Source organism: Topomyia yanbarensis, chromosome 2, assembly GCF_030247195.1.
Source record: "Topomyia yanbarensis strain Yona2022 chromosome 2, ASM3024719v1, whole genome shotgun sequence".
NCBI lineage: Eukaryota > Metazoa > Arthropoda > Insecta > Diptera > Culicidae > Topomyia > Topomyia yanbarensis.
This window is the reverse complement of record NC_080671.1, coordinates 327286970-327303045: the sequence shown is the minus strand read 5'-3', so window position 1 is coordinate 327303045 and position 16076 is coordinate 327286970. Positions and strand designations below refer to the sequence as shown.

Below are 16076 nucleotides of genomic sequence, written 5' to 3'. Positions count from 1 at the left end.
GCGGTGCAATTGTGCCTTTCTCATTTCTCTAAACTATGGCACGGAGGCTTTTTATGTTCAACATAATTGTGGAAATGTCCATTACATTCTTAGTACACTTTGCACTTATACACAATGGCATGCCAGCCACGAACTTGATGAGCTACGTGTCGACGGTGAAACACTTGAAACAAAAAAATATCATACTCCATTAGCCTAATCATCATTAGATCAATGTTATCTGCTTGCTAACTCATTTTGTCATGCGGGGCTGGGTATGTGAAGAGGGCGAAAGTCCCATGAACGAACGACTCCCCAGCTTAAATTGGTATGCTTTGTGATACAGTGGTGGTTTAAAGATGATGGGGTTGAAAGGGAGGGGTATGAGGGCTGGATGGGGTGGTGGTCTGAGGGGTGATTTAAGGAGATTTTTAAAGGAGGGGCGCGAACAGTAGAGGGGGGGGGGTGTAACCCCTCTCCGTAAACCATCAACTACGCCCCTGTTAAAATCCAGAAACCCTAAACGAGTCGAAAAAAAAATTTGGCCGGGATTAGGTTGACGTTTTTCAGAGTGATTGCATAACCTTTCTATATGAGAAAGGCAAAAATGTGCCAAAATCCAAAAAAGTGAATCGTAGTCAAATTTTTTTTCGAGTTTGCATCAAATCTCGACGTTTCATGCACCTTGAACACATTTAGCATCAAAAATAAAAATTCTATTTTTAATTTTTCCTATAGTTTATATGAGAAATTTCTGTGTGGCCGCACTCTGAAACCCGTAATTCCGGAACCAGAATTCCGATCGATCCAAAATTCAATAGCAGCCGATGGGAAGGTTGCACCTTTCATTTGAGACTAAGTTTGGGCAAATCGGTCCAGCCATCTCTGAGAAAAATGAGTGACATTATTTGACACATACGCACATACATACACACACACACATACACACACACATACACACACATACACACACACATACATACATACACACACACACATACAGACTTTTTACGATCTCGACGAACTGAGTCGAATGGGATATGACACTCGGCCCTCCGGGCCGGGATTAGGTTGACGTTTTTCAGAGTGATTGCATAACCTTTCTATATGAGAAAGGCAAAAATTGATGCTGACGAATTTAATTTAATATTCCACAAAATATTTTTGGAAAAATATTCTCTGATCACTACATTGAGAACTGTGTTTAAAGCGTCATGAGAACTTTTGGAAAATTGTGGGAAGGGGATCTTGTAACTTATCTCTTAGGCAAAATCCCATAGTTGTCAAATTACTTCAATGTAATATAAAATAACTGTCTGAATTATTATGAGCTCATTTCTGGAAAGTTGCTTCAAAATATGGATTAGAGACAATTTTTCGAATGGGAATCTAAATTTGAATAGGTTGATTGCATATAAAACATAAGCTTGTTTACCGAAAACTTACATACATTTCAACATTAGCTGAAAATGTATTTTTTAGATTGTGTAGAGTTTGGACAACAATTCAATATGGTTAACAACAAGAATAACATTTCAGAAACTAGTTGAAAGCTGATGTAATTTTGTCTCTAGTAGGTCAGGATCGGTTTTATGAGCGTTGGATTTTTGTTGGATTATCAACTATATGAATAGCCTCTTAGCAGGATGCAATGAATGGCGTACTAAAATTTTGTGTGCTACGTACTAGTACTGCAAGTTGTGAGGTTGACTAATGAGGAAAAGTAAAATTAATGCTCGATAAATTTTTAATGGTCCCGATCACATTCATTCGAAACTGCCAAATTTCGATGTTAAGTAACATTGAAGAATTTCAAAACGTAAAACTGTTCATCTGCTGATAGAATAATTTTGACGGTTAATCCTCCTAGAAGTAATTATAGACAAGAATTACTCTTCAACCAAATTTGGGTCGAGACTTAATGTCTCCAGCAAAGTTTTCGAAAGTGCTATTTCAAACAACTTTGTCAAAGACATAAATATCCCACATATTCAGAGTATCGAAATATAGTAGTAGAAAACCTTTACAACAAGCTATTCTGAAATTACTGTATTTGATAAATCTCTTCTGCGGTAATTAAATAATAAATTCACATTGCGTTCAAGGTGCCTTGAAGCTTACAAAAAAATAAGGGAACTGGATTTAAAACAAATAATTCCCAAAATATTAAAAGGACTCAAAAACACAAAGAGTGATTCCATTTTCAGGAGCTAGCATCAATTCGGCGCTAGCTTAGTCCGCCCACCAAGTTAGTTTCTGATGAGATGAAGTCGAAACGCAAGTTTCAGTTCCATCCATCCATAATTTAGTTATAGGTTTTGTGTTCTCAACTCGCAATGAGTGTTTCAAACAATTTTATCCGTAGCGCAGAAAAAAAATAGTTTTCACCTAAATTTTTCTTCACTAAGAAGAAATATAGCAGGCCCAGTCCATTTAAATCCCTATATGTTGAATTCATGTAGCCTTCATATTTTCAACAAAATTGTTTGAAATGACATTATCAAAAACTGCTATTATCAAAAGCTGAAGGCACCATGTTTCTTAATATTTTTGAAAAATTAATTCACCATAATTACCTCTATGAGAGTTAATCACTAAAATTTCTATATCAAAGCCGGCGTTGTTTTATGTTGATAACTTCCCGAAGTTGTCAAACCTTCAAACTCAAGGATTATTGTATTAGGTGATCTTGAACGTTGAAATTTTTTTAGATCATTTATCCCACTTTAAAAGATCGCAATTTTTGACTTCATTGACATATTATACAATAAAATAATCTATAGAGGTTTGAAAACTGTTCCATGTCGATCCTTCTTGTTTGTAGACTGGAATGACATCTGTTAGGCTGCTTATGTTTTTGAGTTTGCAATAATTTATCAAACTCATTAAATTTTAGCATTTTTTCAAAAAAATTGCGATTTTCATCAAAACCCCCTCCAAACCAAATTTCTGGCTACGCCACTGAAACATGTACTGAATTATCCACCGTCTCTATTTATTGTGACTGCAATTCAAACTTCACTTAATATAGGCAACTGAAATATTCGCTATAAGTTAGAAGAAACATTATACTTGCATTCCCCATCGAGACTTCACGGGTCTTCGGAGACTTTTTTCCCGGATCTAGTTTGTGGATATTTTTGGACCTTTATCCGCTATATTTCATAAAAGTTCATACCAACACAATGGATATGCGTTTTCAACAATATCATCACAAAACAGATATCGACGTATTTGAACATATGTTTTATTCAAAATGCAATTGTTATACGAAGAGTTTTTAAAATCACTCGTGCAATGTTTCTTTTCAAAATTTTCATCCATATCACCCAGTTAAGACGAATATCTTTCCGAGATACCTAAGGATTTTCTTAATCATAGTGTATATAAACACTCAGCATGGAATTGAAATACATTGGAATTGATGAGGTTTCCATTTTTGCTCGTATGCCTCCCCATAGTGCAACGTTTCGAAGCTATATCCCTTCATATTCAGGGGAAATCTGGGTTTGAAAACAAATTAATTAAAGTTTTTTCATAATGCAAACATTTTGCAAATTTTCTCAAAACTATAAATATTTTCTTTGCTAAGTAGGATATAATATTAGATTTGTTTCCGTGACTGACACTCAGCATTAAAATGCAAAAACTATTTATAGAGAAATAGAAAATAGCTGTGTCTTCCAAAACCTTGGTGATTAACAAATATTTCAGATTAGTAGAAGATCTTATGACACTCTTAAGAAAAAGATAAATAGCAAGATAGATGTAAGTCGTGACAATTACCACGAAGACCAAAAGAAAGAGAGAGAAAGAAAGAAAGAGAGAGAAATAAATAGAAAAAAGAGAGTAAGAAAGTGGTGGGACTCGTGCAAGAAATGATAAATTATGGTTAAAGCCTTCCCTAATAAAAAAATTATACACGAACTTTAACCCATATAATCCAACGATTCCACATATCGTTTGGATTATACCCTGAAAAGGTAGTTAGGCTTTTGGATCATAAGATGTTTATTAGGGACATTTTGTTTCCTTATATCCCTATTCTAAATATTGCAACTAATAACTTTTGCACCATGATCAATATAACCTCAATCTTGCAAAATGAGTCAAATTTTCATTAGAAGTTTCGCCTTTAAACATACAGTTGCTCTCGGTGATGTCACGAGTACAAATCGAATATGAATTATAAAGAAATCTTTTATCTCACTACTAGGTGGATTATCTGGTGATATGTCGTCGCTGTTGTGCTATTTTATGACAATTTTTAAAGTTTGAGATTGAATATCTTGAAACTTATAAATGGTAAAAACAATTCAAAGAAGACAATTAATGCTTCAATCTATTCTGTATAAAACTCTCAAACATCACGAAGTTCGGTTGACTATGTTGCGAGTTTACACTATAAATGTAAACAAAAGTCGCACTCACACGTGTCGTAGGCGTGTATTGATGGCAAAATTTGTATGGCGTGTCATAATTGTGCATGGAAAATTTTCCATAGAAAAAAAATTGAGCAAGCAAAAATAGTAATTTTTAATTACAGTGTTGCCAAACATGAAATATTGCCAATTTTAAAGTAAAACTGCATATTTCTCGCAATACATGTATTTTTATTTTAAAAATTATTATGCCATTGTGTTCCTCAGACATTTTTACATATAAAAACATCTGAAACTTCTACATTACTTAAGCGAATCTCAAGATACAGTGATTTAAAGCAAAAAACTGACAATTTCTCATCGCTATACCTCAGTAACAAAGCAAAATTTCAAAATTCTGAAAACGCCATTTTGTAAAGAATTTTCAGATTAGTAATGTTGCATATCTAACTCAGTTTACCCCAAAATGGCGTTTGTCATAAGATAGCACAACAGCGACGATGTGTGTTCATTTACTATCCCATCTATCTCACGACATAACGCAACGCTTAATTCAACGGGAAAATACATCAACTCTGGACAGTCGTTTCAAAGTGAACTAACAGATTGTTTTGTTTTTGACGGATTAATTTTTGAGAAATAGTTAATTTATTATTGAGTTAATTAACTTGCCGGTAGAGATCCACTAGATCCACTAGCCGGCTGGGGTCCACTAGGTCCACTAGGAGGTCGATAACAGTCTATTATCCTTCTCCGGACAAAAGCAGCCTAGAGGCCGTGTGGCATCCGGTGGGTTGAAGTATCACAACCAGTGGTGCAAATTTTCATTTTCAAATGCCAACTTCTAGTTCAATTCAACCCCAACTTCAAAATCAAAGCCTCCCTTAATCATTCACTTTCAAGTTGGCGGGATTTTCATGACAAAACCGTACGTCTTCATTTCAAATTGACGCTTTTTCATTCATTAACCAAAGTTGTCATGTGCTCTGTAGATGTCAGTTTAGGTCAAATGTTGGAATGTTATGCGTTTTCAAGCTTACATGAACAGCAAGAAGTATGTTCAGAGTAGTTTTGCTTGAAAAACCTAGTCGATACCCCAGTAGAGTGATATTCACGGGGTCGATGAAATTGAAAATGATTGGAAAATGATTGAGCAGCTCGGCTGTTTGAATGAATGATGCCAACTAAAGACTGCAAATTGTACATAGTAGGGCATGATTTGAAATTTGTCTTTCCTTCAAGATCAAAACTACCTGTTGAAAATTTACAGCTCTGATCACAACCAAGAATTGATCCACTGTGTTCCTGTTCTCATGTCGTAAGAGGCGACTGAAACAGAAGTCCTCTAGTCAAGGCGCTCTTCCGTGCCAAGGACTGAATGACCGGCAGGACTAAAAGATGCCAGTCGCGCACGAGTATCGTGGGTCTTACCCTTGCTGTGTTACGCGAGCCTCTGACACAGTGGATGCATTTCTTCGCAAATCGTGGAAATCAAATGATGGTCATGTCCCAATACCCTTTTCGGGGTTCGCTTAAGTAAACGTGTTTATATAAAATAACAAATGCTGATGATAAATTGTGTAATGCCGTGATCGTGAATGGTTAGATTAGCATAAATTAATTTTCAGCATAAACGTACAGCAACTATGAATCTATCCCGCCATATGCAGGAAGGAAAGCTTCTATAGCTTTGGTTAAAGAACCGTTTTTCCTTGAAGGAAACTTCTATGATGGAAAACTACTTAACCCTGTTTTCGTAGCTTTCAGCAAAAATGGCATGACAAATCCACGTGAAATTCTTCTTGCATGTATACTTGCCAATAGTGCTATTGACGCTTGTCTTAGATCCGACCTGACAACTCGCGATATTTGTGCTGCCGCGGTAAATATGACTGTTGACAACATGAACAAGAGATACGTTTATTGCTCTGATGATTTCGAAAGGGTTGTATCATACTGTGGCAGAAATAGGTTTCCTCTCATAATCGGCAGTGATGCAAATGCTCACCACATAATTTGGGACAGCTTAGATATCAATTTGAGAGGCACCGAATTCATGGAATACTTAAGCAGTATAAAGCTGCACATACTTAATGTACGAAATCGCCCAACATTTGCACGACCTGGCAGAGAAAAGGTGTTAGATTTAACTCTTTGCTCTGACAGTATCACGCATGAGTTGGTAAACTGGCTCGTACCGAACGAGCTTGAATCGTCGTTATCTGATCGTAAGTACACCGTCTTTGATTATTTAAACGTCTCGCTAGATATCGTCACATATCGTAATCCCAAATCTACGAGCTGGCACCTCTACAATGAGGGCTTGACGACTAGGTTTCTCCACATGACCTGGATAAACAGCTGACTTCGTTGGTCGAGAACCAGTTTCACCACTTTCGATAGGTTGGATAAAGCACAAGATTCGCTCTTGGGCCTGCATCCGAACAGGCCATCCATTGGTGTAGCTTGCAAACTTGCGTTCAAACATAGACTTTTCTGCCGGATGTGAGTCCGAATATGTCAAAATATTTGCAGTATTTTTCCAAGCACAATTGCAATATTTTAGTCAGAGCGCTGACTGGACGATTCAAATTCAATTATTACATGGCTACTATTCAGCGTGCTGTATTCTTGTGATCTTTGTGAATCCGATTACGGAACTTCATATCATATGATCTGTAACAGCCATGCAGGAATGCAATTGCGTATTCGGATTTTTGGTTTTTTATATATAGATTGAACTATGTATAGATGATGTAGAGCTGAAACTCAAAGCTATGGTGTTGTTCCTAACCCAGTGTGGTAAAGAGCTATAGTTTAAGCCATATTTAAATTACAATATCTTTTCTGGGGTGTTGTCGTTCTGTTATCTCAATATCCCCTCGGGGACGTTGATATGTCCGCTCACTGTTAAAATACAAAAAAAAACATATACCTGAGTCAAAAAAATTAGGTTGACGGTTTTCGGAGTGATTTCATAATCTTTCTATAAGAGAAAGGCAAAAATTTGCCTAAGTCTAAAACATCCAATATTCACATACAACTGCCCTTCAAAATAAATGCTATACGGAGAAATTTGGTTCACTAGTTTTATCGTAATCCCCTACTCCAATTAGAAAAAAAACACAGTTTTGAGGAAACGCTGCTTACAGTTTGCGGTCAAGAAAAAAAATTTAGAATTCTCAAGGCGATTAAAACAAAAACTAAAAAAGCGATTTTTTGAAATGTCTTGAGGTAGTGCCCCGCTTAAACTATATCCAACTTCATACTGTACTGTACGTACTCAAACTTTTTTTTATAAACTTGGTGCGTAAAAAATATTAATTCGTTATTTCGCGTAAAAAAAGTTATGTTAATCGAATACGATGTAAAAAGAGTTCGTAAATGGAAGTTTCAGTGTATATCTCGACTTGGTTATGCGAATGAAATTGTGAATTGTTAATTATTAACTAACATGAATTATCTGTTTTTTTTGTTAGGGGAAACTTTGCCCCTACAACCACTATTCACGTTATCTTTTGTGGCTGCCCCTGTTTGCTCTACATGTTACAAATTGCCCGAATCCAATGTAGTTGGAAGCGAGTTGTTTGTTTGTCCACGTGTGTTGTCCCAACCGGGTAGTACATTATTAATGTAGCTGAGGATCCGTTTGGGACAGGTATGCCATATCTTGTGAGGCGTCATAAGATGCCTTCCAAAGTATCGCTCCCTTCGAAGAAATAGTACTGCACACTGGCAGAGAATATGTTCCGAGCTCTTGGGCTCGTAGTTACAAAATCGACAAATGTCGTCTTGACTTTTGCCAATTTTTTTCAGATGATAGATGATTTAGATCCATTAGTTTTCATTATCCGGTTGAAATTAAGTAATGCTTTATGGCGGAACCATAATGACTACGACATACATTTGACTAAACTTTAAGGGGGGAGTCTGGTGTAAAATATTTTCAGTCACGCAGCCGCGCGCAGAGCCACACACACGAGCGTTGGGACGCTAGAGTAGACGTCCAACCATTTCCGAGGAGTGCCGCGGCGAACTTCTGATAAAATTTTCTGACACAGAATATTTAATAAGATTTGTAAAGCTTAGACTTGTAGTTATTCGATGAACCAAAAACAAACTGAAAAACGTTTAAGTTTCGGAAAATAGTTTCATGAAAACCGAAAGATCACATACTTTACTGTAAAATTCGCTCACTTCTCTTCAAAATAATAAATAGGGATAAAAAAGGTTTTATTCAGTTTTTTTCTGTTTCCGCGACAGGCTACACATATTGTGCATTCTCATAAAAAACAAGTTAATTCGTTGATTAGTTCTTGAGCTGTCGTGCTCGCCAATTCGAAAAACGTGGTTTCGCGAAAAACGTTATTAAAGAGTATGCCATATCAAATTGCATCACGGAAAAAACGCTGTAGAAAATAACCCTTTGGGTAATTATATTGTTTACACTCTAGTTTTATTGCTGTCAGTTCTTTGAAAATTGTTGCCGATAGATTTAAATCCGCGTGTGTTACAGCAAATACGCGCGAGAGGAATGCATGGCAGTTTTAAGCAAAAAAAATTCAACGTGGCCACCGAGATTGCGGGAGACTATTCTAAAGATTCAATACTAACAATTAAGTGGATAAAAAGAAAGTCGATTTTTTTGGCCCGCTACGTTCCCTTAAATACAACCTATATTTTTACTAAAAATGTACGTTACAGCGAATAGTGTACACTGAGTTGTTATACTTGGAATTTTAATTTGTTGAATTTTGGCAACTTAGCTACATATACGTTGCCAAAATACAATAAAATAAAATTTTAAATACGGCTGTGCAAATAGAATAGTCTATAGATGTCTAATACCTATAAGAAAAGACATCTGTCCATCCTGAAAAAGAGTTCAATGACCCTTGCATTAAAACCTCTATAATCAAAAACAAAAAAGTAAGTTCTAACAAAAACTTTGTACCCATACAACTAAGAAAACAACAAAGTTTGACAATGCTGTTTTTCAATCAGTGTGGTGTTATAATGAGTAGATATTTTGTAAATTTAATTTTATAAATGCTTTTGTAAGCCACCTATTTCTGTCCTAGTATTGTTCTATACAAAAAAAATGTTCGCGAAAATCTTCCTGAAAACAATATGAAATCATAGGGACATTTTCGTTTGTTACAGACTGATATACAATATTTCTCAATATTCCAGGATACTGCTCTGAAGGCGCCGATCGCGATCGATCGATGAGTGGCGATTCAGCTGGGCTTCGCTTTCGCGGTTCTCGGCGAGGCTACGCTAGTCACCAAAGCTCGGAGCAAGAAACTCTCTCCTGGATTCCGGAACAGGTGGGGCCGGTCATTATTCACGGAACGCACCACCATGAAGGTAGTCAAGACGAAAAGCCAACATCGCCAAAGGTCGACAGTACGCACATGCAGAGTAAATCGCAGCAGGAAATCCACCCACAGCCACAGGATGATTCGTACCTGGTGATACCGAAAGCGATGGCCGGTTCCAGCAGCTCCGATACTATAGCTGGTAATTAAATTCAATTGATGTGGGTGCTTATGAGCCGGACATGTAACAGTTTGTTTGTGTACTTACAGAAGCTGCAAAGAGTGGACCATCGTCACCGTCAAATTTGAGCAGCGTGACACTCGTCGGATCAACTGGGTCCGGCGGGGAGGATAAATCCGAAGACCAAACGCCAACGGAGGGATCGTTCAAATACGGTAAAGCGCCCATTGCGCCACTGCCGGAACGTGTAAATCCGAAACAACGGAGGGAACCATCGACGCCAACAATCTGCACAACGGATACTACTAACATGACGCAGCAGCACCAGCATGCAATAGAGAATCAACAGCAGCATCAGCAGCAGATTAAAATACCTCAGTCCCCACCGAGGGTAACGACTACGCCATGCCACAGCCCGGCCAGCGTCCAGCAACAACTCCAGAGTGCCAAGGAACAGCAAACGGTGTGCCAAAATGGACATGAAAGCCCGAAAATAATAACTCAGTCTTATCTGAGTACAACAACCACGACAACGGTTACGATAACGACGACAACTACCACAACTTCTGCCAAAAGCATCTCGCCGCCACATCTTCTTCCGATGGACCGTAGACCGAGTGTTGGACACAATATTGCCATCCCACATGCGGCGCTCTGCCAGCATCGTCACAGCTTACAGCTGAACGGCGATGGCAGCTTCTACGGCAAGGTAAACGTGAATATACAATGCATGCATGTAACTTTCCCAGTTTTGTCACACGCATTTGATGTACTCCACCCCTTGCTCCTCGGACCCATTATATCGCTATCAACTTATGTCGACTGCTTGTACTGATAGTTTTATGCTTCCATACTATTACACTTGACTTTGTTCCTTGGTTACCGTTATCTCGGCGTAGATGGATGCAGAAACAGGGTGAAGCTAATTTGCATTACTAGTTAGTCGTGTACAAGAGGTGAGGTGGTTTCCCGTACACGAAAATGCTGTAATAATGGGAAAAGTAATCCCCTTACTGTGAGGTTACATAAATGCCGAAAAATTATGGATGATTGTGAATCAACTTTACATCAATGGATATTGTGGGAATTAGAAGATAAATTGGATGGAAATGTGTACTAACTATCGGGTATAATTTTTGTACACACCTGTTAGGTCTAATGGTCCTACGTATGAATCAACGGAAGTGTTTCACTTGCCTCAGAAGGTATATTTGAGAAATATTTGATTTGAATTTCTAGGAAAAGGGTTTCTGCCGATTATGGGGGGTAAATAAATTATGAATATCGGGCTATGCAGCAGCTACTCGACATATGAGTCAGGGGTCATATCAAATTTGTATTCGCAGGAAATACCGTGGCTAGTGGGTGGTGATTTAACTTTATTTTTAGCGCTATTATTTAGGTAGATCATACACAATAGAACTTGATGCATAAAAGGGCAGACAGTTGGTAATATCTATTAATTTTATCAATATGTTTGTTGCATTGTCTTTGTTTTATTGACAAAAATACACGATGCGTGGAACCCGCCGACTTATTTCGGGCCGGAGTTTATAAAAATGTATTGATAATTGGTGAAGTTATGGCTTTTTTCCCGAAACCATTTTTAAAGAGGTTTACTGTGATCACGATTGAAGACCAATAGATCAACTAAAATTTCTAAAACTCAAAAAATTCCATTGGTATATGAGTATTACTCGTACCTTAACGATTAGTTGAATAAATAATAATTTTTCCCTGCATTAGGGAACGTTTTTCCTTAAAAATCACTGTTTTAAGCTCTAAAAATTGTATTAAGAAATTCTCATATACAAAAACTAAAATTTATGCATAAAAACCCGTTTTAATCCACCTGCGGTGCAATTGTGCCTTTCTCATTTATTTAAACTACGATGGCTGGTTATGTTTAATATAATGGTGGAAATGTCTATTAAATATTCAGTGCGATTTACACATACGTACGATGAATCGACAGCTATGAACTCGAGTCGCTATATGTCGACGTTGAAACGTTAAGAAATTTTAAATTAGTTTCTCATCTCAAAATCATTTCAAACCAAATTTTGCACTGGTTTTTCAGACCCACTAGGAAAATTTATTCTAGAGGAATTAGAAAATTTTATTCGTGTAGAGGGGTACTGGATGAGGGAAGGGCGGTTTAGGGAAGGGTGGTGAGTGATGGGGGGATGGCCTCACCGTATCCCCCAAACTACGACTCTGTTAAAATACAGAAAACCTATGTTAATCAAAAAAAATGACCGGGATTAAGTTGACGATGTTCAGAGTGATTGCATAACCTTTCTATAGGAGAAAGGCAAAAATGTGAATTTGCTGTGTGTCCGTACTCTTAAACCCGTAACTCCGGAACCGGAACTCGGAATTTAATGAAATCCAATAGCAGCCTATGGGAACGTTGTACCTTTCATTTGAGACAAAGTTTTTATGAAATCGGTTCAGCCATTCCTGAGTAACCGATGTGCTTATTTTTGGTCACATACAAACATACACACGCGCACACACATACGCACAGACATTTGCCGAATTCGACGAACTGAGTCGAATGGTATAGGACAGACGGCCCTCTGGGCCGGGATTAAGTTGGCGATGTTTAGAGTGATTGCATAACCTTTCTATAGGAGAAAGGCAAGAAGGAATCGTTAAGGTACGAGAAAAATTAATTACGATCAATTAAAAAAAGAAGAAAATCGGTTGAGTAGTTTTTCGGAAATCGTGGTCACGGAAAAACCATTTTTTGAAAAAAAAAACGACATTTCGAGAAAATCGTATATTTTAATTTTAAAAATTCTTATGCTATCGTCTTCTTCAGACATTTTCACATAAAGAACACTTAAAACCTTAATTTAATGAGCCTATCTCGAAATACACCATTTTGAAGCGAAAAAAACCCAATTTCTCATATAAAATGCCAAGCGCACAACGACAAAAAACCAACTTGTGTATATGGAGTTCACACATAATTTATCGTGAGGTAGAAGAGAAATAACGAAAAACAACGTTTTTTTGCCTTTAGCAGATAGGGGTCGATTTTAAAGACCATTTGAAGATTATCTCACTAAAAGAATTTTATATGGGAAAATGCGAGTTTTTCTCTTCAACACGTGTATTTCGGGATTGGCTCATATTATATTGAGAATAAAAGTCTTTTTTATGTGAAAATGTCCGAGGAACACGAAGGTATTGAAATTTTCAAAATTCAAGTATACGTATTACGAGATAAGTTTTGAATATTTAAATGGCAAAAACGCATAGTTGGCAGCACAGTCGACAAAAGATAGAATTTTTTGTAGGCTCCTTGAATAATTTCCTTCAAAAAGCACCCACCGCAGCGGTTTGATACGAGAGTAAATGGATCCGGAGATGTTATGAAAAGAAAATCAAGGGTTTTGGCAATTCGCCAAAACGCGGAGGGGGGGGGGGGGTGCTCCCATGGCCCGAGGGGTGGTTCAATTGTTTATTGTAAGAGTTGTCCGACTGAACATGTTCAAAATTACCAAAATTGAAAATCGTGTGGTAAAGTTGGAAACTCCGTGTATCTCTGTAACCGGACGTCGGATCGAATTTAAATTTGATAGCAGGGGAAGGAGGATGTAAAGCTGTATCAAATCGGTTCAGCCATACCGAGAAATCGCTTAACTTTTAAACCAGGTTCACCAGTGCGTTTAAACCTGGATTAAACGCTAAGCGAGTGTGAAGAAATCGGCCCTAATACTATAAAGAATATTTTGAGTCCTATTTACAATCGGTTTATATATTTCGAAAAACAGTAAAAAAATCGATGTTCAAACTTGGGAGACAGAATTTGCGAAATTATTTAAAAACTTACACAATTGTCACACAGCACGAACATATATTTCCTCACGTATCGGTATAACCTAAAGATTCGCTTACGACCGTAACTAACAATGTGCAGTGGTCCGAATCCACAATTTAGGAAGACGAAACTATTTGTAGCTTAACCTTGCATTATAGAGCTACGATGCCTTCAGGACAAATAATCAGTATCAAATAGGCCATCTCAAGATGTGGATGGTATTAGGGTGGCTCTTATTGTTATGGTGGTCCAAAATTTGAATTAAGTTCTTGCAGTGCAAATTCCCAGGATGCGTTGTCTCAAAAAAAATGGCGATTTGGAATGGCCTCCTCGTTCTCCGGATTTAATGGTACCAGACTCTTTTCTAAGGGGTTACTTGAAAAGTAAACTTCCTTCTAGTTAACCTAAAATTTTTGACGAACTCAAAGTTAATATACGAGCTGAAATTGCTGCGATTAAGCCCGAAAGGCTGTCCAATGTCATGCAAAATGCCCGTAAAAGAGCTGCTTTTTATGCATCAAATGGGGGTGGTCATTTAATCGACGTTGTATTATAAACCAGGTTTATAATAAATGGTATAAAATATCCTAAAAAACTTGTTTATTTGCAAAAATCGGCTGAAAAATAGCGGAGTTGTTCAATGTTGAAAAGAGGTACATCCAGCTGGCGCACCCTGTAGAATACTGCAGTCTTGAGCAACATTGTAGAGGAATTTATACCAAGCAACTTTGCGGAAGACATCATAGTTGTATCTCCAAAGCTTTTTTATTTTATAGCTATTTCAATTGAGTAACTTAGGGTGTTGCTAACAAAAACTGTTTTTAGTAACTTTTTTAATTTTTAGTTTTCGTAAACGGTATCTTTGGACCACTTTTATAGCTGATCAGGACAATTTTTTTATAATAGAAGAATTCAGATATCATTGAGAGCAGAAGTTATGGACAATAATATGAAAAAATAGGCCCTTTTTAAACATTTATTTCTAAAATTGGGGCAAATTAAATTGATTTCTTCTTATTGCATTTCAAAGAGAATACTTTCAGACATCTTTAGAAAAAAAATTGCAAACGTAATATTACTAAAAAGAATTGAATTGAGCTTGAAAATTGTGATTTTACTACTGAAAAATGCCTCATGTAGAGTCAAAATTTCTTTCAAAACCCAAATTAGGTAATATCGTAATTTCGTTGGAAGAATCCATGTTTTGGTAGTATCTGGCATTGCAAAACCGAATCTAGATGGATTTTGCAAAAAAAGAAAGTAAAGTTGACCATAATATTGTCATTTGACATTTTTAAAAAATTGCTAAAGCTTAATAAAATTGATTAAAAAATGAGATAAAAGTGTTTGAAAGTTGTCGGAAGATACCGTTTACGAGAAATAGAAATACGTTACTGCAAAAAATAGTTTTTGTTAGGAACGCCCTAAGTTGCTCAATTAAAATAGTTATAAAATGAAAAGCTTTGGAGATACAACGATGATTCCTTTGGCTAAGTTGCTTGCTATAAGTTTCTCTACAATGTTGCTGAAGACTGAAATATTCTATCTCCCCACATTTAGAAAATAAATTTTGGAACACTGATGAATTTTGGATACTAATTATTTGTCCTGAAGACATCGTAGCTCTAAAATGTAAGGGGTAGCTACAAACATTTTTGTCTTCCTAAATTGTGAATCCGGACCACTGCGCAATGTCAGCAGCGCATGACAACTGTACTTTGATAGGATTTCTGGGAACACCTTTGTAGAATTTCCTATCGACATTTTTTTATTTACCTAAAACGGGGCTTTAGGATCTTAAAAAATGATATACCATATTATAGCATAAATGTTCAAATTGTTAATCTTTAAGGAGAGTTTCTCAAATGACCAAAAAGTAAGCAAAATGTTTTTTGGGCCAATAAAAAACATAGATTTTTTTGTTTCAAAAGGTTAATATTTTCATCTTCATTTACAAAGGTTTTCTTTCGAGGGATCAAAAGATGAAGTCTTCAAATTGAACAGTTTTCGAATAAGATTGCACTCAGTTTTGAAAAATCCTGTTTTGAGGTAATGTCGGGTCATTAGGACGAAAGCCTAATTATTTATTCCATTACAGCGGCAAATATACAACGAGAAAGGTGTCGTAAATATACCAAACATTAGTATTCTAAGTTTAAAAAAATCATTCTTCATTGAAAGTGTTTAGTTTCAATCGCTCCAAATGATGAATTCGTATTCGTATTCGTAATGGCCCATTCGGCCTAATGACCCGTTCGGCCCAATGCACAGAGGAGTAACTAAAACAAATTCCTGGCCAATAACCAAAATATTTTCTTTCGATCTTTTGCTTTGTTATATTTTTTTACATACCTAAAAGCCTACTGAATAACGTATCAAAA

The 16076-nt window shown here is 36.7% G+C and overlaps 1 protein-coding gene across 4 annotated transcripts in view; it reads left to right on the top strand.

Moving 5' to 3' along the window:
- LOC131683828 (ras-specific guanine nucleotide-releasing factor 2-like) overlaps positions 1–16076 on the top strand; it is a 542029-nt gene that overhangs the window by 120283 nt on the left and 405670 nt on the right. For all 4 annotated transcript variants that reach the window (XM_058966164.1, XM_058966166.1, XM_058966165.1 and 1 more), the window contains exons 13-14: positions 9555–9884; positions 9953–10572. In XM_058966164.1, the coding sequence (XP_058822147.1) occupies positions 9555–9884; positions 9953–10572 (950 nt within the window). The remainder of the gene's footprint in view (positions 1–9554; positions 9885–9952; positions 10573–16076) is intronic.